The sequence below is a fragment of the Rhinolophus ferrumequinum genome, chromosome 15, assembly GCF_004115265.2.
Source record: "Rhinolophus ferrumequinum isolate MPI-CBG mRhiFer1 chromosome 15, mRhiFer1_v1.p, whole genome shotgun sequence".
NCBI lineage: Eukaryota > Metazoa > Chordata > Mammalia > Chiroptera > Rhinolophidae > Rhinolophus > Rhinolophus ferrumequinum.
Genome location: NC_046298.1, coordinates 45,169,152 through 45,182,001, shown reverse-complemented (window position 1 = coordinate 45,182,001; position 12,850 = coordinate 45,169,152). Strand labels below are relative to the sequence as shown.

Sequence of the window (12,850 nt, the reverse complement as noted above, 5' to 3'; positions counted from 1 at the left end):
AAGCCGAATGGTGCAGGGAAAGGGGGTGAGGATCTTTTCCAAAGGGTACAGACTTCTTCCCAACGTCTCCGCCCTGCTCGCCAGTCTGCCACATGTACCCAGCTTTTTAGTTCAGCTTTAAAAAATAACCACAATCATTATAAGCCTCTACAAAACGTGATTCTCATCCCCCAAATCAACAAAAGTGTGGGAATTCCAGGATGGAGAGAGAGGGAGCTCTAGGGACGACGTTCAAGTCCGGCTTCCCTCCCTCCACTCCCCCAGCCGCCCGGGTGCCCGCAACTACACGCATGCGCTGCATGACGCGCTCCCCACTCGCATGTCGTGCCCCCCGGCGTTCCCGGACGCATGGACACCGGGGCAGGGGGCGGGGCGATAGGGGAGGAATGAATGGTGGGGGTCTTCCTGAGCTCAGCGGCTCCCCCTCCCCAACACACATACACAGCAATAAGTTTCTCTCACTCAAATGTGGGCGGGGCGGGCCTGGCCTGTCGACGTGGGGGGTGGGGGGTGGCAAGGGGGCGCTCTCAGGGATGGGGGCGGGTGTCCGGAGTCAGTGTGGGGAGGGGAGGTCTGCAAATCGTCCAACTCTGGTGCTAACGGCGGGTCTTCTCAGCCCACCCCCAGGGCAGGGAGGGAGGGGTCGACACCGTCCCTCCCCCAAGCCTCCCCCACGCCCATCCTGGGTGCATGAACTGCCCAATGCAGAAGCTGCCGCATGTCACCCCCCCTCCCCAAAGAAACAGTGTCATGCCCCTTTCCCACCCACCCTCTCATTCCCCACCAAAATTAAAGTTTCCTTTTCATTTAAAAGTTGCCTCCTGTTTGTCTGCTGGGAAGGTCTCCCAATTGAGGCAGGAGAGCTTTGGGGGTAAAGTGGCAAGAGGGGTTGGATTAAAGTGGCAAGGGTATGAACATCCCCTTGATTTGGGGTGAGTGCCTGTCTACACCCCTCGCTGGAAAGTCTGAGGGCAGCTGGGTGATGTGAACTCCTAGGTTAGGGTGACTAGTCCCCAGGGAAGGAGTGGACCTGGGTCCCCAGTGTGCACTGGGGCTGAGGGCTGCACGCCCTGTATCCCTGACTCTGAAGCCAGTCTGTGTGGGTTCAACTTCTTAGTAGCTGTGTGTCCTTGGGCAAGTCTCTCAACCTCTCTGGGCTTGTTCCCATCTCCAGAAGGGTGGGAGGGGGTGATCTAGTCATTCAGCAAATATATGAATGCCAAGGAGGTGCTAGGCACTGTCCTAGGTGCTGGAAAGCAATGCGATCCCTGCCTCTTGTGGCTGTGCTGAGTTGAGACAAACTTCCTGTGTGTAACACAGCTAAAACAAATGGTCGTGACTCAACAAATGGCTCCACAGTCACTACTTTCATTGTTTTGCTAAGACTTGAGGGTCAGCCAGAGTGCTGCACCCCTTCTGCCACTCACTGACTGGGAGGTTTGGAGCCAGGGACAGCACAGCTCTGAGCCTCAGTCTCTTCATCTGAGTAATGAGGGAATACCTTGGAGGGTATTCCATGTACCCTGGCCAACTAATCAGAATCAGACCACCCTACTGCACCCCAGCAAGCAGAAGGAGCCAATGCCCATCTGGGCCCACCAGAGACCCCCCTGCAGGAACACACACCGCTTCATCGGGTCCTTTCGAAGCTGGAGTTTATTTCTGCCAGAGCTGGAGGCTGGGAGGGTCAAGAAGATTCCTCCAGCCGGCACGGGATACCAACTGAATTGTGATCACACAAGAGCAACCAGAAGGGAGGGCAGAGTGTGGGAGAGGAAAAGGGCACCCTCATCCCGCCCCTCTGTAAGAATCAAAGGCTAGTGGAGGCCTGGGAGGGGGAAGGGGGTGGTGGAAAGAGAGGAGGCAGGAGGAGGAGAGGCCAGTGGGAGCCCTGGCTGAGGAGGGCAGGGGAGCATGCTCCCTTCCTAATAAAGACCATTAACAATTGAAAGAAGGATGGGAGCTGGATGGGACCACAGTGTGCCAACTACATCCGAATTTCCTTCCCAGCGAGAGCCCCTGTCCTTGCTCCCCTGCTCCTCTGTGTTCCGGGGTTCACTGGAGGTCTCGGGGGTCCCTCCAGGTGGGGTTGATATGTGCTGTGGTGCCAGCAGGTGGCGCCATTTCCAAAGTGCACGAAGCCACAGGGTGGGTTCATGGTACTAGCACCCACCGGGGCCAGGAAGGGAGGGACTGGTGGCTGGGGACGGGGAGGGGTCACAGGGGCTGGGCTTCGGGGGGCCCATCAGGCTCAGGGGGCTGCGGCCCAGACCCTGGCTCTGCCTCTTCGGCCTCTTCGTCTGATGCCATGCCTTCCTCCAGTCGGAAGACCTGGCGCACGGTGCGGGTGGTGAGGGTGAGGGGTCCACGTCTGCGGGGAGAAGGACAGACCAGGAGACAGAGATTAAATGAGGGGAGCAGAGAGAAGAGTGAGACATAGGGAGATGTGGAGAGATAATAAAATTGGGGAGGGGGGAAGAGACAGGGAGAAATAGACAAAAGGGCAGAGGGCCAGTGTGAGGGCAGAGAGACATGGAGGGGCAGAGGGATAGAGAGAAACTGGGGGACAGAGAAGTGGAGAGACAGAGAGAGAGAGGGACAGAGAGAGATAAGAAGACAGAGGGACAGAGAGAGCTGGGGAATGGGTTGATGGAGGATCCATCATATGCATGGGGTGGCCATACCGGAGCCGGTTCCTCAGTGTGGTCACCTCACGGTTCATGGACTCAGCAGACTCTGTGACATCTTCCAGCTCACGCTGCAGCCTCCGGCGACCCGCCTGAGCTCTGGATGCCTCTTCCTCGGCCTCCTCCAGCTGCCGCTTCAGCTGCTTCACTCGAAGGTTCCCCTTCTCCAGCTTGCAGGGAGCAGGGAGGTTGGGTCATGTCTCTGGGTACTGTCCTTATCCCTCATTCTTATCACTTAACCTTCCCCCCACCCCATTCTTCTCTCTAGCCATACTGGTATTCTTTTTGCTCTGAACTCACCATTCTTATTTCCGTACCCCAAGGCCTTTCCACTTGCTGTTCCCTTTGCCTGGCTCTTCCCCACCCTTCTGGTCTCAATTAAATGCCACCCCCTCAGGGGTCTCTCTGACCCGCCCCCCCCACGATCTAAAGAGGAGTCCCCAATCCTCCATGTCTCCTTCGCTCTTCATTCCCTTTTTTCTTCATAGTCCTTGTCACAATTTGTAATTATCTTTGCTTGTTAATAAGTTCATTATGTCTTTCTTTTCCTATGCTGCAAATGTGAGCTCTGTGAGGGCACGGACCTTCCCTGTCTCATCACAGCCATATCTCCAATGCCTAGCATAATGCCTGGAACATGGTGAGTGCACATTCATTGTTTATGAAATGAATGGTGAAAAAAAACACAGCTGAGCTTTTAAGGGCACAGTGATGCTATCTAGAGCCAGGTTAACCTGGGATTCATCCAGGCTCTGTCTCTACTAACTACTGTGTTTCCCCGAAAATAAGACCTAACCAGACAATCAGCTCTAATGCATCTTTTGGAGCAAAAATTAATATGAGACCCGGTCTTATGTTAGATAAGACCAGGTCTTCTATTATAGTAAAATAAGACAAGGTCTTATATTGATTTTTGCTCCAAAAGACGCATTAGAGCTGATTGTCCAGTTAGGTCTTATTTTCGAGGAAACATGGTATGACTTTGGTGCAAATTATTATACATCCTCTTTTAAAGGTTGCATTTCTTCACTTGTGAAATGGGGCTGGCAACAGAATGCAAGTATGTATTTTTTTAAAAAGGAAGTAGCACAGAGATTGGGACACAGTAACTGTTCAATAAATAATTAAGGGCACAGAGGCTGCAGCCAGAGTGCTACAGTTTGAACTCTGGTTCCTTCTCTTATTAGCTAAATAATTTTGAGCAAGATGCTTTACCTTTCTGTGTCTCAGCTTTCTCAACTGAATGCGAGGGAGAAATAACAGTACACTCCCATACCGTTCTGATGAGAATTAAATGTACTATACATTATGTCTTAAGCGGAGTGCCTGGCACACTAAAAGCATTCAATAAACACTGTGTGTGCTGTTATTTTAGCCCCGGCCTAGCCTCTGGGTAGGGTGTAACTTCTTCCCTCTCCTTGGCAGTCTTAACTCCTAGAAAGCTCAGTTTGCCTAGATTTCAGAATTTATGCATGGCAAAGTCAGATTCCAGCTCTCTGTGGATGGTACCAAGCCCCAGGATGGTATCTACACGCAGTTCCAGTCCCACACCTGCATGCTGCCTCTTGTGATGGGAACTCACCGCCTCCAGAGACCACATGCGCTATTTCTCCAGCAGTGATCCAACCCTCCACTGATGTCCCCAGGGACATCAGCTACTCACCTGGTCCCTGAGCTGGTCAGCCACCCTCCGCTCCTCCTCCACCTGGAGCACCACATCTTTAAGCCGTTTCTCAGCCCGACGCACCAGCTTGCCGGAGAGGATGCGCTCCCTGAAGAGAAGCATGAAGGGGAGAATCAGGACAGGTGCTCCCTGGGGTTCTGTCCTCTTGGACTTGTCCAGTGGCTGCCATCCTGTTCTTGAACTGGCCTCTTCCCTCTTTCCCACCCCTAATGACTCCCACAATCTACTTAGGCCAGACACTGGCACCCAGGCTCCGCCACTTCAGGGGACCTACGTCCTTGGCTTCTACTAAGATACTCCTAAAAATGTCTCCATGTCTCCACCAGTTTCCATATCCCACTAGATCCCTCACACTCAACTGTATTTCCTCTAATCCTCCTCTCAGGGACCCACTGCCTGCCAGTCACCAGACCACCAGACCACTGGGCACTGTGCTCACTCCTTTTCTCTCCTTTGCCACCCACAGCTTGTCAGTACCCAAACCCTGTCCCATGGCCCCCTGAACACTGTCCTGTCCCCTCCTTTCTATCCTCACCACCCTAGCTCCCAGCTCAGGCCTCTTCCTCTCCCACCTGACCTTCCCTCCACCTGGTCTGGAATTTTCTTTCTTCCTCTGTCTTTTTCTTCTCAATTTCCTACTCTGGCTCTATGTGTCTGTGGAACACTCTCGAAGCCCAAAGCTCCATCCTCTTTGCTATTTTCTTAACACACCTTCCCTGGACAAACTCATCTGTGCCCAGGTTTCCACAACAATGAACAAGTTGGTGTATGCTAAATCTGTCTCCTGAGCTCCAGCCTCCAGCCTCCAGCCTTGGCCATCAATAGATTCTGCACACCCCTCACGTTCCCCACTGGGCTCAGTGCCTTCTCCCAGACCTGCTCCTCCTCCCAATTCCGTGTGATCAACTTAGATCTGCAGGCCAGACACCTGGAGCTATCCTCACCTCCTCTCTCCTGTCAAGTCCTTTCCCTCCTGGCTCAAAGTTCCTCATCCCCAAGGCCCCTGCTCGTCCACCCTCTCCTGCAAAGACCATCACACCTAGGGTGAAGTCCATGTAATGAGGGCCCTAGAGATGGGCAGTGCTCAGCAGCCACAAGGGACATGGCAGCCCCAAATGTGCTGAGAGGCAGGCATGGGTCTGGTGGAAGTGGGAGGATAGTGAGCCATGGAGAGGGATGCAGTGGGGACACTACCTTAGCTACTGATCAGCTGGCCACTTCTGGCTCTCAGGAGGACTTTGAGCAAGTCACTAACATCCTCTGAACCTCAGTTTCTTTGTATAATGGGGGAGGGGGAACTCAGACGGTATATCCATCACCCTCTGGAAAGCCTCCCCAGAGACTTCAAACTACATTTCTCATGAGGCCCTGGGCCCTTGGGAAGCCCCATGGACAAGAACAACTTCTCCCATGAACCTCTGGGGCCAGTTCCTTCGGCCTGTGCCTCTCACTCTTAGCATGTTCCCCAATGAATTCAACAACTTTCCCCAACCCCCAACATTTCCCCAGTTACCAGGCTTTAACCCCAAACATTGTCCTCTTCCCCCTACACCTCCAACAGCCCACTAGCCCCCAGCTCTATCCCTTCTGCTCCTGACTTTCTCCTTTTCATCCCCTCCTGTCCATTCTCATGGCCCGAGCCCCAGCCCCAGCCCAGGGCTCATCTTCTTCCACCTGGACTATAATCCAGCCTTCTCCCTGACCTCCCAGCTCCCAGTGTTTCTCCTCGAGTCTGTTCTCAACTTGGTCCCAAGGAGCTTTTCCTATACCTAGCACTGGCCCTGTCCCACCCAAGCTCACAGCCTTCTGTGGCTCCCCATCACCCCGAGGACAGAGTTCCTCAGCCTGGCATTCAACGCTCTTGCTCCCCAATCCCTCTCCTAAGTCGCAGACTCCTAGGACCAATCACAACTCCTGCAAATGCCCTGATGTCTCCCATATGTTCCTCCGAGGCTGCTGCTCTGCTTGGGACCCTGTGTTCTGGAAATCTTGTCACTCCTCAGGCTCAGCTCAAATGTCTCCTCCTTCAGGAAACCTTCCAAAACCATGCCATCTCGGGCTGATCCAGCTTCTCCTTCAACTGTGGTCCCCAACCCTACTAGTTCATAGGATCTCCCCTTTGTTGTCATGTCCAGCTCATAAGTCTTTCTCCTTGTTAGGTTAGCGGACAGGCCTGGGTCTGAAAGGAGGGATATACAGAAACTCAGTGATAAAGATAACTCCTGAGTCTACCTCAGGTGAGGAATCTCACTTGACCATGACTTTCATTCAGGCAAGGACTCACTATGTCTTATAGTTCATCATTTCCCCAGTGTCCAGGCATGGGAAGGTAAGCAGTACACTCTTAATACATGTTTGTTGAATAAAAGCAAAAGGGAACCTTATATACCTTTTGGTATAAAACAACACTCTTCTCCACCAGGTGATGGTAGAGATGCTGAATTACAGGTCAGGCACCCAAGATTTATAGCCCATCTTTGCCTCAGTTTTCTGTATATGAAAGAGGGATAAGCCGGCCTGGTGGCTCAGGCGGTTGGAGCTCCGTGCTCCTAACTCCAAAGGCTGCCAGTTCAATTCCCACATGGGCCAGTGGGCTCTCAACCACAAGGTTGCCAGTTCAACTCCTCGAGTCCTGCAAGGGATGGTGGGCTCCATCCCCTGCAACTAAGATTGAACAAGGCACCTTGAGCTGAGCTGCCACTGAGCTCCCGGATGGCTCAGTTAGTTGAAGTGCATCCTCTCAACTACAAGGTTACCGATTCGACTCCGGCAAGGGATGGCAACTGGACCTGGAGCTGAGCTGCGCCCTCCACAACTAAGACTGAAAGGACAACTTGACTTGGAAAAAAGTCCTGGAAGTACACACTGTTCCCCAATAAAGTCCTGTTCCCCTTCCCCAATAAAATCTTAAAAAAAAAAAAAAAAAGAGGGATAGTAACGGCCCTTCTCTCACAAGGATTGTGATTCACACATGTACATACAAGTAGTTCAGTATCTGAGATATAATAAGTTATTATTAAACAGTTACTAAATAGTAACTATTAAAAAGTTATAAATAGTATGGAGCAGGAGAAAAATCTATTGTATTGGAAGAGTGATATTTATTAGGCTTAGTAGTAAGTATTCTGCTAGTTTTGTTAGCACAGTGGAAATGTTGGGAGGTGTTCCTGGTTGTTTCAAAGACTGGAGATGGAAATGCTCTCAGTCCCACACTGCTGCTACTTCCTGGCTTTGAACATGGATGTATGGGTGTGATGTTTGGTACAAGTGCAGACATTTTGTGACCAAGAGGGAAAGACCAAGGGAACTACACAGATATTAACCCAGAACCCTGCCATCCTTCAGCTGTCCAGCTCTGGACTTCTTATCATGTGAGAAAAATAAATCCTTTGTGATGTATTAATGACAGAACTGGCCTCAATTCTCACCCCTTCCTGTATCCACACCCTTTACAATATGACTTTGCAGCTGCTCCCATCAAGAGGCAGAGTCCACCTCTCCATTCCCTTAAATCTGAGCTGGCCACATGCCTTGCTTTAGTGACAGGATATGGTAGAAGTGACATTGTACCAGTTCTAAGTGTAGGCTCTAAGAAGCCTTTAACACTTTCTCTCACTCTTGGAACCTTGACTCTGCCATGTGAACAATCCTGGGTCAGCCTGGAGCAGGGACAAGTTAGCCTACTTGTCCCAGGCGAGACCTTAGACATCTGAGAGCCCAGCCAAGATTAGCAAACCCATGTAGCTGACCTTCAGGTGAGCAATGATTGATGAGTGAGGCCCACTAAGCTCAGATCAGCAGAACCTACCAGCCAGTCCAAAGACTCATGAGCAATAACAAAGAGTTATTGTTTTAAACCACTAAATTTTAGGATGGTTTGTTATGCAGCTGTAGCTAACTGCTACATCACAGTTTAAATATACTCTTAGTAGAGTGCAGGTACTTGCAGACCAAAGCATCTTAAATGATATAGTAAATCAGCAACCATTAATATTATGCCTTTGGGATGTTCCTAAACCAGGTGTTTGTAACACAGCTCCCCTTCATCTCATAGACCAGAATGTGAAGGTCACCTCCAGCCATACCCTCCTCGCACCTACCTGCTCTCCTGCTCCAGCTGCTCCTCAGCCTGGGCCAGCTTAGACTCAAGAGCAGCAATGGTCATCTTCTGGCGGGCCCGGGCCCCTGCGTCCTCCTCACCCAGGCGCCCCCGGAGCTCCTGGACCTGCCGCTCCAGCTGCTGCCGCCCACTCTCAGCCTTGGCTGAGAAACTGCGCTCGGCTGACAACTCTGTGGTCAGTGATTCCACCTGTAGCAGTGAGAAAGGCAGGATATTATGGTGGAGTCTCAGAGGGAAGGTGGTAGGTAAATCCAGGCACCTCCCAAATTAAGTGAGTTGATGATTGTTAAGTGCATAGCACAAAGCCTGATACATAATAAGTACTCAACAAATGTGAGTGTGCATTTTTTCCTAATTGGCTTATCTGCCAACAGCAGTACCAATCCTGGGTTTTAACCTTTTGGGTAGATTTCTGCTACTTTAATAAGCCCACAAGACTATCACAAACTTGTTTAAATGCTATAAATTCTACCTCTGATTGTGAATGAGTCTATTTCAAAGGTTATCACACTTCTGTTTACACCAGGATCATTTTGGGAGCTTGTGAAGAACATGCAAACTGCAGGGTCCCACCCTCCAGAGATTCTGATACAACAAGTCTGGAGTGGGGTCCAGGAATCCACATTTTTCACAAACATCTCAGGTGGTTCTGATATGAGTGATATGTAGGATCATTCTGAGACATGCCAGCTCAATAAACAGTAGCTACTACATTGAGAATGTGTAAACACACCCCTAATAATAGCTCCCATTTATTTATTCAGCTCGTATTCTGAGCGAGGCCCTGTGCTGGGGACACGGAAATGAGTCAGAATCAGTCTGATTCATACTTTATTTCATTTCACCCTCACAGGAACTCATCAATGTGGTGATTAGCACTTGCTCTTTTTTTTTTTTACTGTGAAAACCTATTACTCTTTTCTTCAAATAAGTTTTTATTTTTCAATTACAGTTGACATACAATATTATATTAGTTTCAGGTGTACAACATAGTGATTACACATTTATAGAACTAGACTTATCAGCGTGATCACTTTGTAAGTTATATAAATGTCTAAGCATTTGCTCTTTTAAAAAAAAATATGTTCTATTGGAAAATAAAAAACTGAAAGTAAAAAACTGGATCATATATATGGCTTCATGGGTTAGTGAAAGGTAAACCCCACTCTCACCCCCACCCAGGTCAGGAAAGATAAAGTGGCCACTCCACAAGCCCTTTCACGTACCCATCCTAAGAGCAACCCTTCCGTCCCCTAAAACAACACATTATCCTGACTTTTAGGGTAATCACTTCCTTACCCCTCTTTCGAGTTTTATTACTCAAAGATTCATCCCTAGATTCTATAGTTGAATCCTGCTCATTTAAAAAATTATACGTATGTCTTTTAAGTCTCTTTTAACCTACAGTTCTCTCCTCCAACCCTTTTATTTCCTTAAACTTTATCTGTTGAAGACTCTGAGGCATTTAACCTGCAGAATTTCTATAAGTCTGGATTTTCCTGATTACACACTCATGGTCTAATTCAGCAGGTTTCTCTGTTTCTCCTGTTTCCTTCACATTGGCAGTTGGGTCAAGACACTTAACTCTTTCTCTTTAGAGTTTTAAAGGTAATGAACTGATTCTCTATCATCCTCTGAAGGTGACTATGCTGAGGTGAATAGTTTCCCTCCAAAAATTCATGCCCATCCAGACCTTATTTGGTAATAGACTTTGGAGACGCGATTCGTTAAATTAACACTGGGTCAGAATGGATTAGCGTGTGCCCTAAATCCAGTATGGCTGGTGTCCTTATAAGAAGAGGAGAGGAGACACTGACACAGAGAGAAGACACAGAGAGGACTGTGAAGACAGAGGCAGAGATCGGCTGTATCTACAAGCCAAGGAATGCCAAGGCTTGCGGGTGAATATCAGGAGCTGGGAGAGAGGCATGGAATAGATTCTCCCTCAGAAGGACCAACCCTGACACACCTTGAAATTGGACTTCTGGCCTCCAGAACTGAGAGAGAAAGTCCCTATTGTTTTAAGCCACCCAGGTTGTGTAATTTTTTTTACAGCAGCCCTAGGAAACTAATAGTGATTCATTAGTATTTTTAAAAATATTGTGAACTCATGGATTTAAACAGATTTGGTGGATTTAAAGCAATTGCGATTATTATCCTTGTTGAAGCTTGAATGGCTCCATTTGGGGCCAGCAGGAGCCTCTCTAGATTGACTTCTAAGTGCTTTGGACATAACCAAGCTACCTGTCTCGATAACTGGTATGTATGGACTGAATGTTTGTGTCCCTCCAAAATTCATCTGTTGAAACCCTGACCCCTAATATGATAGTATCTGTGAGATGGAACCTTTGGGAGGTAATTAGGTCCCTACATCACCGACATGAGGTCATGAGGTTGCGGCCGGCATGACAGCATTAGTGCCCGTATGAGAAAACACCGGAGAGCTTACCCTCTCCCCGCCTCCACCATGCACACGCAGCAAGACGGGGGCCACCTACACACCAAGAGAAGAGGCCTTGGAAGAAAACCTACTTCACTGGCACCCTCATCTTGGACTTCCAAGCCTCCAAACTGTGAGAAATAAATTTCTGTTGTTTGAGCCGCCCAGTCTGTGGTACTTTTGTTGTGGCAACCTGATCAGAATGAAGCATGACATTCCAGGCTACTCGCATTCATTTCTTGCTTCAGATCTGGGACCAGCAGTTTCTAAAGAAGCTCCAGTTTCTTTTAAAGTGGGAAATGGTGTTTCTAGACCACACCTTGGGCCCTAGGGATGCTCACTGCTACTGGATTGGTTATTGTTTCTAGGGCTTTTGGGTGGACAGAGATGGGATGGAGCTATATAAAATACCCCATACGTCCAAGAGTGAATATATCCAAGTCAAATTCAGGACTACAGGGATTTGTTTTGTTTTGTTTTTAACTTAGATTCTTCTCTATGACATCTATATCTAGGTCCTTACATGCTGAGGATCCTGAGATTATGGACACGGGTTATGATAGATTTAGAATATACCATCTTTAATCATTTACTTTATCCCACATCACAATGTTTCAGAAACACAATGATAATACTACCACTACCCATATAATTACTGAATGCAGTAATAATTTTTTTGCCTGTTTGCCCAGTCTTTCCATTTAACAAATCGTTGTACTGCACATAACTGAGCATCTAGCCATTGTCTTTTTAACTCACTCCTTCTCAGCCTTCACTTGCTCTTAGCTACGAGCAAACTGTATGCGCATTACTCTGTCACGCTGATGTCTCTCTAGTGATTCTGATCATTTGAACCTGGGTCTCTAGGGCAGTAGGTCTCAGAACCACCTGGAGGGCTTGTTTAAACACAGATGGCCAGGCCCTACCCCCAGCATTCCTCCTTTACTTGGGCTTGGCTGGGGCCCAGGAACTTGCATTTCCAACAAGCTTGCAGGTTTTGCTGATCCTACTGGTCTTGGGGCCACACTTTGAGAACCACTGGTTTTGCAGATTCCTCAGGAAGAGCTCATGGGAATAGTCCCCGAGTGATAGTCCCCATGCTGATAACTTGTTTGTGTCCTTTACGCGTGAAAGTAAGTCTTGCTTGGTACAAAATCATTGGCTCACATTTGCTTTCTTTGAGTACCTTAAATATGTCTCCATTTTCTTCCAACATAAAGTCATATTGTCAAAAATCTGATGATAATGTAATTTTCTTTTCCTTATATATCACGTGCTCATTTTTTCCCTGGATGGCTAATGGATCTCCTCACCCCCTTTTAAGTCCAATAGTTTTACTATAATCTCTTGGTATCAGTTTTTTAATGGGTCAATGTCCCTAAGTACACAGTGTGCTCTTCTAATATGTAGCTTCAAACTTTTTTTGTTTCAGGAAAGTTTTCTTGCATTATGTATGGTTTTTGGTTATTTGCTCTGTTCCCTTGCTTTGGTTTTCTTCTTTGGGGACACCTAGTCTTCATATGTTGGGTCTTCTTAACCTGTCTTCAATATTTGCTATTTTCTTGTAAATCCCTTTTTACGTTTTATCTTGACTTTTAAAAAGGTTCTCCTTTCACCAATAGCCAAGGACGCAGGTTGGGTTAAGTCACATCATTCTTTATGTGGTTGTAGTATCCTATGCTCCCTCCATTAGCACATGTATGGGCTTATTCATTTCATTTACAATGAGCGCCCAGTACTGTTTTAGGTATAGGATAGAGCAGTGAACAAAACTAAGACAGAGGTCCTACTCTCAAGGTGCTTACACTCTGTTGGAGAGGTGGACAATAGACAAACAAGTAAATATATAATATAATATCAGGCAGTGGTAAGTGATATGAAAGAGATTAAAGCAGAGAGAATGAAGAGAAATCCTCGGA

At 48.1% G+C, this 12,850-nt stretch overlaps 1 protein-coding gene across 10 annotated transcripts in view; it reads right to left on the bottom strand.

Moving 5' to 3' along the window:
• Window positions 1-1,638: 1,638 nt before the first annotated feature.
• Window positions 1,639-12,850, bottom strand: part of MYH14 (myosin heavy chain 14) — a 91,524-nt gene continuing 80,312 nt past the window's right edge. For all 10 annotated transcript variants that reach the window (XM_033129563.1, XM_033129564.1, XM_033129570.1 and 7 more), the window contains 4 exons: window positions 8,472-8,680; window positions 4,351-4,459; window positions 2,685-2,857; window positions 1,639-2,371 (listed from right to left, as the gene is read on the bottom strand). In XM_033129563.1, the coding sequence (XP_032985454.1) occupies window positions 2,218-2,371; window positions 2,685-2,857; window positions 4,351-4,459; window positions 8,472-8,680 (645 nt within the window). In that variant the 3' untranslated portion in view covers window positions 1,639-2,217. The remainder of the gene's footprint in view (window positions 2,372-2,684; window positions 2,858-4,350; window positions 4,460-8,471; window positions 8,681-12,850) is intronic.